Source organism: Varroa destructor, unplaced genomic scaffold (genome assembly GCF_002443255.2).
Source record: "Varroa destructor unplaced genomic scaffold, Vdes_3.0 BEIS01000003.1, whole genome shotgun sequence".
NCBI lineage: Eukaryota > Metazoa > Arthropoda > Arachnida > Mesostigmata > Varroidae > Varroa > Varroa destructor.
This window is the reverse complement of record NW_019211456.1, coordinates 51,576,695-51,590,979: the sequence shown is the minus strand read 5'-3', so window position 1 is coordinate 51,590,979 and position 14,285 is coordinate 51,576,695. Positions and strand designations below refer to the sequence as shown.

The following is a 14,285-nucleotide window of genomic DNA, read 5'->3' as shown; positions in this document are numbered from 1 at the left end:
TATACATTTGATTTTAATGTGAGTTGTTTAACGGGGATCATCCTTCTGACGGAAGCAAGTTTTCATGGGCATACACATATACATGTCATTTATCTGTCAAAATCACCTCTTGAGATAGAATGTTTGATAATTGGCTTCACATCATTTGCATATTGGTTGCGATAAAAGCCGTCAAAAGTGACCTATTTACATGATTCTAACACTTGATCATGTGTAAATTATAATATATAGCTTTAGTTTCAAAAGTAGTGTAAAAACTCGTACGGATGAAGAATTTCACTAAAAATTAAATTTCCATTTTTTATTTCATCAGCGTGAGCAAGTACTAGTTATTTAAATGTATTTCGCCCAGACCTATAATTATGTAATTTGCTACAAGATTAGGTATATATATTTGTAACTGTTGGGGATTACGGTTAACGCATGTTGACCAACCGCTTTTACACAGATGATGATTTAATGCGCTTCCAAGGTTATATTTATTTCAATTTTTTCTGATAATATTTCGTATATGAACTTGAACAACACTTCATTAACGCTGACGCATGCAATGCTCCTAGAAAACTGGCATGCGGACTTGTCAGTTGTCTCTGCCGGTCACGTTTCGCCTGCCATTTTTCGTGCGGCTTGACAACTCTTGCTGAGTGCTTAACTGCCAATCAAGTTTTATCTCCAGTCTTGGGCCTAAAATAACTTAGTGTTTCTTTTCGCCACGTGTGTGCGTCTGTGTGGACGGCTGGTTCCCCAGATGATGCGGGTGCTTCACAGCCTGTGTCCTGCCTTCGTTCTTGTCTTATTCTACGCAGCATTGCTTACTCAGCTTCAAAAAGATCAGCGTTTCTTGTTTTATTTCGGTATTGTTCATCCGGTTAAGTTGTGGAAATGAGTCAATGTACAGTGAAAGACCTTATCTGATGAAAATCTCAAGCTCACCTGCGCGTTTTAGTCTGGCTGAGCACATTATTAGATTTAACAGGCGCTGAATGTACATGCATGTGTTGTTTAATGCTGAGTGGCATGGTTAAGTGCCAATTAGCTCACCAATATGTAGCCGAGTTCTTCAAAAATGATGAAAATGGAAAAACTCCTGAAACAGTTGTGATGAGGTGTTCTCTGCTCTTCTTTTACTATTTTCTTGAACGTTTAGGTAACTTATAGTTTTCAGCAACAAGTGCCACCAATCTTGCGATATTAACTTGGAGCATACTTGTTCGATTGTCGCTGGTACCTATGACAATAGAATATAATTATGTTATTGTGGAACGCATCGCGATGATTCAGCCAAAAGCAAGCTACAGACTGTTCGGAAGACTGGTTGTCAAAAAGCGCCCTATCAGGTCCTCAGCTCGAATCTGGGTTGAAGAAGACTGCCAGTGTCTCAAAGATATCACAGAACGCGACCGAGATCGTAGGGGAATATTGGCCGATCGTGGGCGACAGAGAATTATGCGTGAACTCAGAAAACTCGAGGTTAACCCAGTTCGGCGCTATGATTATTTGGTTTTTCACAACCACCCTGGTTCTCATATTTCCAATAGTGGAACTGGTCCACAGAACTTTTTTTTGGAACCCGCCCATTTGATTCATTTGACGTTTTTCGCGGTATTGTCTGTGTTATCCAAGGATGCGCTATAAGGATTTACTTCGACTTGAAACCGCTGTAAGTCATGCGCCTAGGCGCCATAATACTTACAGGATGTCTGGCCTCTTGGGGCTGCTTGCGTATCCTGTCGGTGTTTACCATATTACATTAATCACAGCTTTCGCAGGAGCTCTTGGCATGAGCTTGTTTTGGATCTCATGGCGAAGACCTTGTTACGCAACTAAGGTCCTTTGTAACCTGTTTGTGAGTATAATGAACGATTGATTAACGTAGAATGAAATCCATTTTCTGAGCATTTAACGTAGCAGCAAATAACAAATAATCTACCTATGATTTAAAAATAAAAATACGATATATCTAAGAGGTCGTAATGTACTTGTATGTTCATGTCTGCATATATTTTAGGATACTGGCGCACATCGCTTAGCCCCTTTCGGGCTCTATTTTCCAATCATATTAGCCAAATGAAAAACTTCTTTTGTCAAAAGGGTCACTCTTTTACTGTAAATTTATTGACCATTCCTTCTCCAACAATTAAGATCCCCATAATTTCGCTTGCGATACTAATAAACGATCTAGATAAAATCTTTGTTTGCACTGTATACTGAAAAATTGATCTCTCATCTACAGCATCATCATGCTATGCATACAACAATAGCTCATATAATAGGCCCATGATGACTTTAATATCAATTGTAGAAGAGCAGAAGTTTACTTCATGACTTCACTGATCATAAGTGCTTCTGTTTTACCTAAGTTTTTTTTACATTTACGAATAAGCCATGAAAAAAATCTACGCTGTGAACATTATCATAGGTTTTATTGTTTAAGCTTGTCTTCTGCCTTTCTTTTTTGCACTTTGTCGAGCTGTAACACTAATATACTCTTATAAAACCCACTTTACAAAAATACGTAAGCCCAATTGAAATTATTTATATGGTGTACTAGCTACTATATATTTAACTATTTGTTTTATTTGCATTTAGATTTATTATTAGCTATATGGTACAAGTAGATATATGAGCGATAACTCAATTATCTTAAAATTATCTGGGTGTGCATGCTAGAGGTCATCTAGGACCGCAAGGAAATACAGGAACTTCAGCCAAAGTTTATATGGCAAAGGTGGAAAAAAACGGCTAACTTTCTTATTTATGAAATTCTACAAAATAGAATAATGAGCAATCTAGGCACAGTTACATGATAATCACAATAATTGGAATATTAACAAAAATACAAATCATTGTCTGTAAAACATACGTTTAAATTAACAACAAGTGAACAAATCAGTTATTTGTATGTTGAACAGAAAAAAATACATCGGAATACTTTTACAAGTTATTTTGACTAAATATATGAGTGAATAAAATGTATTTTTTTTCATTTGAGTAATGCTATCGTGTTTATTGTATATTTTTTATTTTTTTATACCACTAAATGGATCAATAAATATAGAGGGAAAGTTTTTCATCACATCTGTATCTGTCTATACTTTCTTGGCAATTCTTTTTGTTATTTACTATTAGTATAACCTAACGGGAAACGCTAGCTTAACGCAAGATCTTAAAACAAAACGTTTCCACTCTACGGCTTTTACAACGTATGTTATTGTCCTCGAACAAACTACGTATAGTTAGTTGGTAGTTTCTTCAGATCATAGGTATTCAAGTTTGTAAAACACTCTCATACTTTTCGACAAATCGCTATTGGAAGTTTTCCTCTACATGCATAGTAGATAGTATCTGTGTAACAGTGCCTGTCAATATTGAACACTGTGTTTACGGCAAACTTGCAGAAATAAACGAGCATACCTCTCATCATATGCATTCAAAGACAAAACGATATCGGTTTTATAGGCCACAGGCATTTATTAAACGTATGATCATTAAATGTCTGAACTAAACCTGTAACCGCCAGCAACACCATTCTACGACTATACCGAGATAATACAATTAAGCATAATTATAATTCAGTTATATATTCTAGTGTGCCCAAGCGATAGATTTTTACCCAGATCTTCCCAGGAGGTTCAAGCTCTGCAGCAAATGGAAATTAGCCACTTTTAAATGAAATGTAATGCCACAAGAGAAGCAATATTGCAGGCAACCATCGCAGAAAAAGCAAAAAATTGAAATATTCTCTTGTATAATACTGTGATCGGGCATCATAGTTCCTCTTACATTGTGTCTGTGATCGTGTCCCTAAAGCAACTCTTACTAACCAAAAAAATTCTATTTTTGTACCCTCTAAATCGATACTATATAACTGCTAGTAATTAGCTACATTCCGAGCTCCTAGATAATTCCCTATGCGAAGTTCATTAATTGACATAGTTTCGAATGAGCGAAGTGATTACATAGTATGTGACAAATTGATTTTTTTTCTCATAAATGTGAATTTATGTTTTCATATGCGCTTTGACTTTTTGAAAACGTTTGAAAATGGGTGAGTCAAAAAAAAGGGAATTCTAATTAAAATAAAAAAAATGACCGTTATTAAGGGTTTTTACAGTTCAGTTTTTTTTTACATAGTCACTCTCTCAGTTCGATTCAATTGCTGGTGGCGTGCACAGTCGATGGGTGACGAACACGAGTCGTAATGAAGACAAATGTCTGCTCCAGTAAGCAAGTTCCTAATTAATAGACATATAAAATCGACAGCACAAATATCCTTCAAATGCAACTTAACTGATACTACTAACCAGTGAACTAAAATAAAAGCTTTTTGCAAAGCTATTTAACAAGAACTAACAGTTGTTTCTTTAAGACAGAGACATCTTACTCACAGTACAGAGTAGAAACAGATGGCTATACGTTCGTCAGAAAGCACCCGTTTGTGTCACTAAAAGTTTTCTCCTACTTCTAAACGTAAATATGTCTAACGACAGCTCCTGAAGACTGGCTGAGACATGAACTTCCGCGCCTAACAAGCACTGTCAGCAACGTGTAGTTCCATTTAACTCGTAATGGATCTTATGGAGCTTCAACCCACGATCAATCGGTCAATCTCATAGAAAGTTTAATTGCATTTGCAATAATCGAACAGTTTGCTACCGTCCTATCGCGAGCAACTAATTTCTCTAGCAGCTGCTTTCACTACCATCATCATCGAGAACATGACTATTTTTCACTATCGATGACACCAGATGGTTAACTGCAGCTAGCGTTTCGACCGCAAAAAAAAGCACGCGTCGCCACTTTCGGCCGGACGACGAATTAAAAAGGGTAGGCAACTACACTGTCTGACTGATTTACAGTGATAGCCATGAGAGTAGACCAAGTTATCACACAACATGCAAGCCGGGAATGTTGGCCATAATTGAACTAGCATGAACATTGAAAACATCGCTGGTACACGCAGGAGGACGTTAGCTTCGTGCTAAAAACGGCTAACTCTTCAATTCGCTTGCGCCATGGTTGAACCAAGCGGCACTTGCTTGAATATTTGTTACGCGCACTGGAATTGTTAGCCAGCCGATCCGCCCTCGATGCACGAACACGAACGTTTCGAGCCACACGGCTAGGGCAAAACTCGCTGAAAAACGTTAGTGCTTCGTAAACCGAGTTATACGTTATTCATTTTGCATTAGGGAAATGTAATGCTATGTCTGATCGGTCTCCTGTACGTAATGTTTCGAAGACACAGGCAAACAACCTAGTAGATTCAGTTGTCGAATTTATGCTTCTTGTATGTATTTATTTATGCTAACCTTTTTGTATTTATGTAATACAAAAAGGTTAGTACCCATTTGCTTATCTGCTTTACTATTTGGCTTACTTTTATTCTGATTTAACGCCTATTCCATGCAAAATGCGTAATCAATTTAAATATGATAACGTGTAATATAATAATAATATGATTACATGTAAATTATATAAAAGGCAGTTAAAATGTCAATGAATACAGGCACCTCCCTAATCCCTATATTTTTAGTTCAAGCATTAAATCCTAGGAAATAAGTCTAAGCTAAATATAACCATGTGTGACCACATATAATACTTACTTAGCTATGGTATAACCAATAACAGGTACCAGTTTGTGCATTGATAACGGTTTAACGATGCCTCTAGTTCTAACAAGTAGAAATCAAGCATATAGCACCCAGAACTTATTGTATATGATACTTACGCCTGGTAGTTTCTAGGTTTTCAGATAAATACGGTTTATCTCGGGTTGTTTCAACTAATTTATAGGCATGACGTTCTCTATCCATAAGCTACCCCTCATAGAAAATGATTTAAGATGTTAGCTGACATAATGTGAGAAAATGGTAAGATTATACTTTAAATTAAAAATACAGTTTTTTCGTGACATCATCTCCGCTAACAATACATTCTCCATATTCTAGTTAATTGGCCATTGCCCAACCTCGCGCTATCACATGTCAGTGGTTTCTTACGGTTTTAGATTTTACATGCAAATAGCCGCAACATTCTCGATGTACTGAAAGCTCTTTTTTGTGCATTTCTGAAACCCCTCAGCACAGAAAATCTACTGTCCGTGGGCATGTTTTTTTAGGAATCCACTTTGGAGTATATTAGTATAACAACATAGCCTATAAAATTCGCAAAGCCAATCTAACGCAGATTTGAGTTCCGACTGTCGTAATGCCAATTGGAGTCATTACAGCAGTTAGCACACTCCGAATAGCTAGTCAACAAGCTAATGTTTACCTTAGTGGGATTGCCCCATAAGCCGTGCGAGGAACATTTCGAGCATGTAAGCCCAGCCATACGCATAAGGAACGCAGTATAAAATTCAGAATTTGGATCTGAGTTTTGGACAGTTTAACGTGATTAATTACTTTAGTTTCGATGAAATCTCTTTAAGAACATCAAAGTACCGCAAAAAAACTAGACCAGTGAACAAATATATATTAAGAAAAAAGACAGACAGAAATACTATTCATATTGATTGTATACATATATGTATGTATATCTGTACAGGCCAATATTATTTGTGAGCGAAATGATTATGTACTGTAACACGAAAATTTCTAATATCACTAAGCTTCTGGAAACAACCTAGTAGGCCACAGCAATTGCTTGCGATTATTTTATAATGAAAACAAACGGGATGTACGAATTTTCTACGTGTCATTACTACTTCTTAATTTTCTAGTACGTTGCCTATAAGTATTAAAGAAGCCTCCAACATTCTATTATACATTTCAAATTTCTCAAAATAGCGCAGAATTATTTCTAAAAATCTGCTATAATCGCTGAAATAAATGTGGAACACCAGGCTATTTCCTGCAAATTTAGATCTTGCTCACTTTCTAAAGATTTAACACTTGTGAAATGTTTTCATAACTTGTACACTTAGCTTTAAATATTTTATTTTAAGTTTTAATTTGTTGTCGCCTCTTAGATCGTTACATTTATAGATTTACCCTGATTATAGTTAATAAGTGAAATGGTGTTTAACGCATCATGATAACATTTCGCATTACCAGAAGATTTCGTGCAAATTAGACTCATTAATTCACCGGACTCAGTGTGTTGCGCTTCGAAGGTAGTTTCGGTAAAGATGTTAGTGGCAGTCTCATGGCATTTGCGAAGATTCAAGTACCGACACTAAATCGACTAGTACAGGGCTTAAGTAGTCTAGGCGGCAACCTATTTTCACTACCCAACCTGTATTTAGTCTGCAAAAAGCAACAAATACAGTAAGTAGAAGAACACTACAATTATCTCAAAGTATCCGAGTGCCCTAAAAGCCTTTACCATTCAAGAAATGACAGTCTTAGAGGTACCTTGCGTTTGGCATCTTTTACGTCGCAGGCAGTACTGCCTTAGATGAACCGTTCTACACGATTTTCTAAAATCAGATTGATCTAACCGATTTGAGTTGAGTATACAAGCTGCCTAACAGGTGCAAAAATCCTAAAATCACATTTCGCGAATATTATTAAATTAGAAAAATATAAACGTTACATTCCGATAATGTGGTAGTTCATCGACATTGCAAACCGTTCTACGTAACGTAGTACGTAAGAAACCTGCAAAGTTTATCTCTCTTTATAAGCTATCAAATACGCCTTGAGTGATAACGATTTCCAATAAAGCCGATTGAAGAAAAAACGCACTGAATTAAAAAAAAATTCCCTTTGCCTCGTTTTGTAATATTCTTGTTTATTTATGAATCAGTTGACGTATATGGACGGATAAAGACTTTTCGACTAGACGTTCGATTGTTTTAATATGACGATTAACTATCTATCTATGCTATCTATGAATACAATAGTTAATAATACCCGGAAAGTTAATGGCCGCAAGTACATATGCACTAGGTCACTTTACGATACATGATCTCAGCAAACGCCTTTCATTTAGTAGCGTAAAGTTCATTTGTTCACCGCATAAGATAAAAAAAACTCAAGAACAAAGGGTCAGTCATTATACTAAAGGTTTATTATTATCTACCCAAACTTTCTCCAAACTCTATCCAAACTTTAACAGCGTTTCTTGCATCAGTGAGTTCTTTATATGTTTGAATGCCTTGCGTGATGATATCCAGAGATTAGGACATAAATAACGCCGAAAGTACCGCTTATCTCAGTCGGCAAAACAGGACGCGCAACTCACTTCGTCGACCCCAATAAACTAGTTATCCGTTTGAGATTATTGGAATACTTTCTTTAGCTAAATCTCGCCCTCCTGCTCGACCTAGATCAAGTTACTCCCGCACCACTAAGAGGACACACCGGCGTGTAATCGCAGTATTTCAAAACGCTGTGATAGTCTAAGTTTGATTAATTTTGCAATAAAACAAAATCAATTTAAAATTATCTGAAAGTATCTGCGCCAAACCACACATCTTCTCAAAATCGTTGCTGAAATGCAAAGTCATACACTGCTTTAATAGTCTTGTCTTTCTTCAAATTATATTCCTAAAAATCTCCTGCCTACCCTTGAGGACGTCAAGCAGCAATTGTGTACCTTCCTGGTGGCAAACCAGAAGTAAGTCGGCTATTTGTATCCTATTCGACTTTTCGTTTCTTAACCTAAATGGCAGAATTTTCTATTCCAATGAGTTTTCCCGATGCCATTACTCAACTTGACGATGACCACTGACTACTAATACTAAGAGTAAATTATCACAGGGTTTGGAAAAAGTTCTACAGGACAACACAGTCAATAGCCGCATAACGGTTGCACGTACATTTTGTTCTCGAGAACAAAATAATTGTGTCAATAGACACTGCCAGCTGATATCGAATTCGAATTTTCCGACTTCCGCCAATTAAAGATGATGATACTAACTGAACATTGCAATTAGGTTGTAGGACTGACTAAAAATTCTTTCCTTATATTGTTCGACGCTGTGCCGTATAGAGTGTAAAATAAGATAATAATTTTATAGGTAGAAAATTATACTACGAAATCTATATTTCGTTTCTAGCGTGTAACTAAGCTGTTCTAAATGTGAATGCTTTGTTCAATAAAACACTTTCCCGTTTGTTAAGCATTAGCAGATTTTTGGCGCCAATTAAGATTTTAGTTTTCCAGTTGCTTATCGGTGCACCAAAATTATCAATGCGTCTGCTTACTGATTAATTAAAAGGACGAGCGCTGCGTGGAGCTTTTTAATATTGCAAGGTGCCTGATCTTACCGGACACTTTTGAACACGTTCAGAAAACACGGCAATTCTCTGCTGCAGAACATCATAGCCGGATAGGACGGTAGACGTGTCAGCTCTGTAGACACAGTTTTTTTTTTCTATAAATGGCCTTTAGTGTGAATATTAGAAGTAAACAAAGATGTGCGATAGCTAAACGATAACAAACAATATGCTCAGTCAGAAAAGTCTCGTGTCAAACTGTACTTTTCATGTATCTTTTTTATTTATATATATGAGTCATAACGGTAGTCATATCTAGACATAAAATGCCTTGAAACTTGTGTCAATTGGAAGGAACTCAATTAACTAACTCTATGTCACACGTTAAATACCCTTAACCTTCATTACCTGCAAAATGTAGGCGAAGGCCTCTTAATAAGCAAATGAAGTAGATACAATATATTTATTATATTTAAATTCACTATGTACTGAAATAATTTCGCAAGGCCTGTCAAAGGGTAACTGACATGCATCGTTGTTAGTATGACCGTGCCGATGGGAGCACTTTAGAAGCATCAGCTGATGTGCACATCAGTGAGGTTTCTTCATATGGGAAAGAAGAAGCTTGTTTGCCCTCTCCCACGAAGCCGCTAGCGGCGAATGGTTGATCGTCCCACAATGGTTGACTTCGCCATCACCGCAGGGTTGGGTAGACATTCCTTTTTTCGGTGAACGGCTCAGCTGACCTATGACCTGACGCCATCACAGCGCCAACGGGGAAGCGACCCCGATGAAACTGGCAGACAGTCGCCGAACTGTTGAAGTCTGAATGAGGACAACCTTAATTTTTTAATTCAGTTCTTTATAGGACAATACACATAGCAGAAGGGAATTTAAATAAGTTCAGAGGAGAGCGCGAATTCCCAAAAGGTCGTAAAACAATTGCGAACGAGCGGCAACAGCAGCTGCGAGTGTTCAGGTGCTCTTACAAGTGAGTTCAGTCATCACTGATCTTCCGGGAAAGGCTCATGAGTCAGGCACAACTGACAGTTGATAGCAATTCGTTGGTCACGACTGACCAACTTTCCTGATATGAAAACAGAGGATTTAAACATTCGCTTTGAAGTGATTCGAATACCCATGCTATTTTACGTATCTATAGTGTAAAGGATTGCGTGTGCTTATACTTCTCTGTCTGTGTACGTTTATCGTAGAGTTTTGTGAAAAGTAGCAATCAAAATTTGACGCCTTGAACAACATCAACTTTTTTGAGGAACTTGCAGTATAGGTGTGATGCACATATCGATTTAGTCAACCCAAATTAAATTATTACTAATATAATAGGTATCCGTGCGTGTGCACGGTACAAAGCCGACACATTTCTAGGTAGAATAGATAACATTCAGTCGGAGGACTTCGTGTTTCTCTGTTATCCTGTGTGCCGCTCGTTTCAAAACCAGCCGTATCGTCAGCAAGTATTCCATCATTTCGAACGTTCGCGCTGTTATTTGAGAAATGAACGTCGTTTGTAGCCTGAATTTGACGAGATACACAGAACAGTGGCCTCCAGTCTCTCATTTTGGCTATGGGTTCGTCATTGCCTGTTAAATTTTTATGATATATTACAGAGTTTTACTGCCTATACATATTTTTGTAATTTAAACCATTACAGCTTGTTTTAGTATTGTTTTATTTGTGGAAAAAGGATATATAGTTTGTCTTGGAAATGCAGTGAAATATGCAATGTATTATGGTACTCTAAAAGTTCATCGGTTTAAGCAGAGGCCTAGTGGGTTAGGTATGCTTGGCGAATCAATCAGCCCTATTTTATATTACAGAGATTTACTTGTGAAGATTTACACATCAATCCGTTATCTCAAACCAAAATCGTGTATTCTGTCACGGTTTACCGAACAAAGACAAGCTCAAGAGTAGCAAATATCAGGGAAAAATTTCATATTGGCTCGATTTATGCAGAATCATATATTACATAAAGAAGTGACTATGGTAGCATAGTATAATGATTTTACCTGTGGTCGTTAGCGCTTAATATAACCTTATCTGCTTCCTGGTACCAATTAACTTTTATGCATATTACAGGAGCTACCTAAAGTTGGTTTTGTATAGATAAATTAAAATTCTGAGATACAAATTTATGCTCTACTTTCAATCATTTTCAGCGGTGTTCAGTGGTTATACAATAGAATACCGCGAGATTAAGTAAAGACAAGATGCCGTTGGTCATTAACGACCAGGTTCTCGACTTCATGCCAGTGGATACACACAGCCTATTCGAGCGCTTTCCACACTTCAAGGATATGAGCTCACTCCTGGTATCGCAAGTGGCTAAAGTGGTTAGCCCACACGGACTCTTGTACATACACCAACGGGAGTTGGCAGTAACCGCTGCATCTGATAAACATGTCTCAATCATTGGTAAAAAGCTAAAACCGCTATTTTCAGAAGTTCATTAAATCACAGATTTGGATTAACTCTTTTTCGGTGCAAAGAAACGTGGGGAATATCGTTTTACACTTTGAAATTCGACAGAATAATAGAAGCAGCTCATCTTACAAAAAAAGCATTAGAAGCCAATTAGATGTTTTTAAACTAACTGTATATTATTAAAGACCTATCTAGTGAACGTTACACAATTACCCACACAAAATCTGAAATTTTATTACGACAAAGTCAATTGAAAGCAGAGTGCTTCTGAATCATTTTTCATAGGTACGGACGACATGACGACGTGTCAATGCGTAATTATTCGCCACACGGGTAATGGAGCAGTTGGTTTAGGTCATTTCGATGGAAACGGTATTGAGGATGGCGTCAGTAAGATAATTCACAAATTGCATGATCTGTCGCACGAACAGTACCAGGTAAGCAGAATTTCGAAATTTGCTTGAATCTTTGTCGTTGTTTGTATATTGAAATTCATATAGCACTTTAGACAACTATTTCTCACTAAAGAAATAACCTCTCCGACGTAAAAGTTATGCCTTCTGCCATAAAAACCTATTGAATTTACCAACCGAAATGTGATCCAAGGTTTAAGTGAAAGTCTGAAACGTTTCTCAGCATTTCTTAATATTGTTGCTATAACGCGTTCCTTTGGCTACTTGTGTTTCTCAGTATGGGCAACCTGAAAGCAAGCAAAATCGTTTTGAGGTTACCATTGTTGGAGGGTTTTTAGATCAGCGTCAATTGTCTGAGCAAATCAGCATGCAGGTGCTATACGCTCTGCATAAACAGGCCATACGCTTACATTTGGTACAAATGTGCGTTGGTGAACTCAACACTACGCATAGAAATGCGTTGAATTGGCCGATCGTGACAGGTGTTGGGGTGCTAATCAAAACCGGTGAAATATTCCTTGCCTCATTTCCTGATAAGGGTCCAGAGTTAGATCTTAGGAGTGCCGTCTTCTTCACGGGATCGCGAGACGTCAAGCATGTAATGTTTGATGTGTACGACTGTTCACTAGGCTTAATGAAGATTGGGCCGTTCAATTATGAACCCATGAGGGGTGAGTGACTAAAGCATTATCATATATTAAGTAACTCTGTAATATTTCTAACTAAACCTATCAGGCGATGTGTCGACAATAATATAACATTAATTTACCGAGTGCGTTAACTTTACATATTTATAAATTTGCGTATTGTTCAATGGAGCATCCATAACACTAGTAGTTGGCAGCTACTGAAAGCAGACCTCTGTATCATTGTTCGTTCCATATACGTTTTACACTTATTCAACTCTCTTATCCGTGTATTTCTCTCTGTTGTTAAGTTTTCGCCAATTATTTGGCCCTGCTTTTCACATTGTTGTTATTAATATCACTATCATTACTAATTTTTTTTTTGTTGATCAATGCGTATGTGACATGGCATTGGAACTGCGGTATGCTTGTGTTTGTATCAGGTGTGGACCTGTGGCTGCAGCAAAGTGACGACTTCATCTTGCAGAACCTGTCGACTTCCCCTGAGGTTGAGCCCGCGCATTTTGTCATGAACGTTCGCGCCACCTTCAAGTTCATCCAGCAAAACCCATTTCCCACAGTCACTGTCTTTCCCGACAATACAGCACACTTCTTCCGCAAAAACGAACATGGACTATGGGATATCTGTCGATACGATTTTCGTTGATTTATGTAACCCCTGATGTGATTATGAGTGTATAGGAGAGGGCGGCTCATGTCGTTGGTTGATCTATGTGGGTTAGATTGCTCGGTTGTATACTTATTGTTAAATTGAGATATTATCGTTTTTATTTTTCTTATTATTACGAATTATTATACCCGTGTTGTATTTCTTAAAACGCCTTCTTCCATACAAATCGCGCATGGAAGGTGCACATCAAAATGTAAATACTGAGATCAAGAGGATAGACAACAGTTGGCCGTTTTCTGACTAAGGTTCATGGTGGCTTTTTCTATTTATACAGAATAGAATACCTGTATCTATATTATGTCCTAAAAAGATGTCGTTACATTACCTCAAGCAATTAGATGAAGTATATTTATTTGTATACGCGTCCGATATGCAACTCATGATATAGGGGTATATACCTATGCTAAGCTCGGCCTTTAGACCAGGTTTATGCACTTCATATTTGTTCTATGGAAAGTTCAGGGCTCCATCCTGGTCTTGACTTCTGGTTTAACGACGATCATATTTTGTGTAGTAGACACAAAATATGATAAAATGATAAAATACGAGAAAATGGAGTAAGCAAGTTATTGAACACCAGCAACAACATTAAAAATTTTGTGCATATTGCCTTTCTCTGGTAGAGGTTTTGTAGACTAAGACCTGTTAAACTGAGCATGTTTCTATGAATTGCAACTATTGTGTCTATGCTCGAAAGTGACAGACACCCGAGATAACCAAGCCTTACCTGAGTATCAAATGGTCATTGATGCAATTTAACAACAGCCAAAGTGGCATAGCATATTTTCGCGAAGTTGTAAATAGTTTTATCATAATGATTTGAATATACGGATACTGTTAAAAACGAACGTGATATCGACACGAAGCAAAAGTTACAACATGTTGAGCTTATGTGAAAGCGTCTCAAATAAATACGATAATAACAAAAGAACGGTGACCGTTA

At 37.3% G+C, this 14,285-nt stretch overlaps 1 protein-coding gene across 4 annotated transcripts in view; it reads left to right on the top strand.

Annotated features, from left to right (window-relative positions):
• The window catches only part of Ntan1 (N-terminal amidohydrolase 1), a 16,090-nt gene extending 1,805 nt beyond the window's left edge, over positions 1–14,285 (top strand). The window contains exons 1-5 of one of the 4 annotated variants that reach the window (XM_022800974.2): positions 9,873–10,158; positions 11,348–11,603; positions 11,898–12,049; positions 12,303–12,696; positions 13,095–14,285. In XM_022800974.2, the coding sequence (XP_022656709.1) occupies positions 11,399–11,603; positions 11,898–12,049; positions 12,303–12,696; positions 13,095–13,318 (975 nt within the window). In that variant the 5' untranslated portion in view covers positions 9,873–10,158; positions 11,348–11,398 and the 3' untranslated portion in view covers positions 13,319–14,285. Of the gene's footprint in view, positions 1–9,872; positions 10,159–10,627; positions 10,757–11,347; positions 11,604–11,897; positions 12,050–12,302; positions 12,697–13,094 lie in introns of those variants that run through there. The other 3 variants (XM_022800976.2, XM_022800973.2, XM_086985540.1) reach the window with 3 other exon arrangements.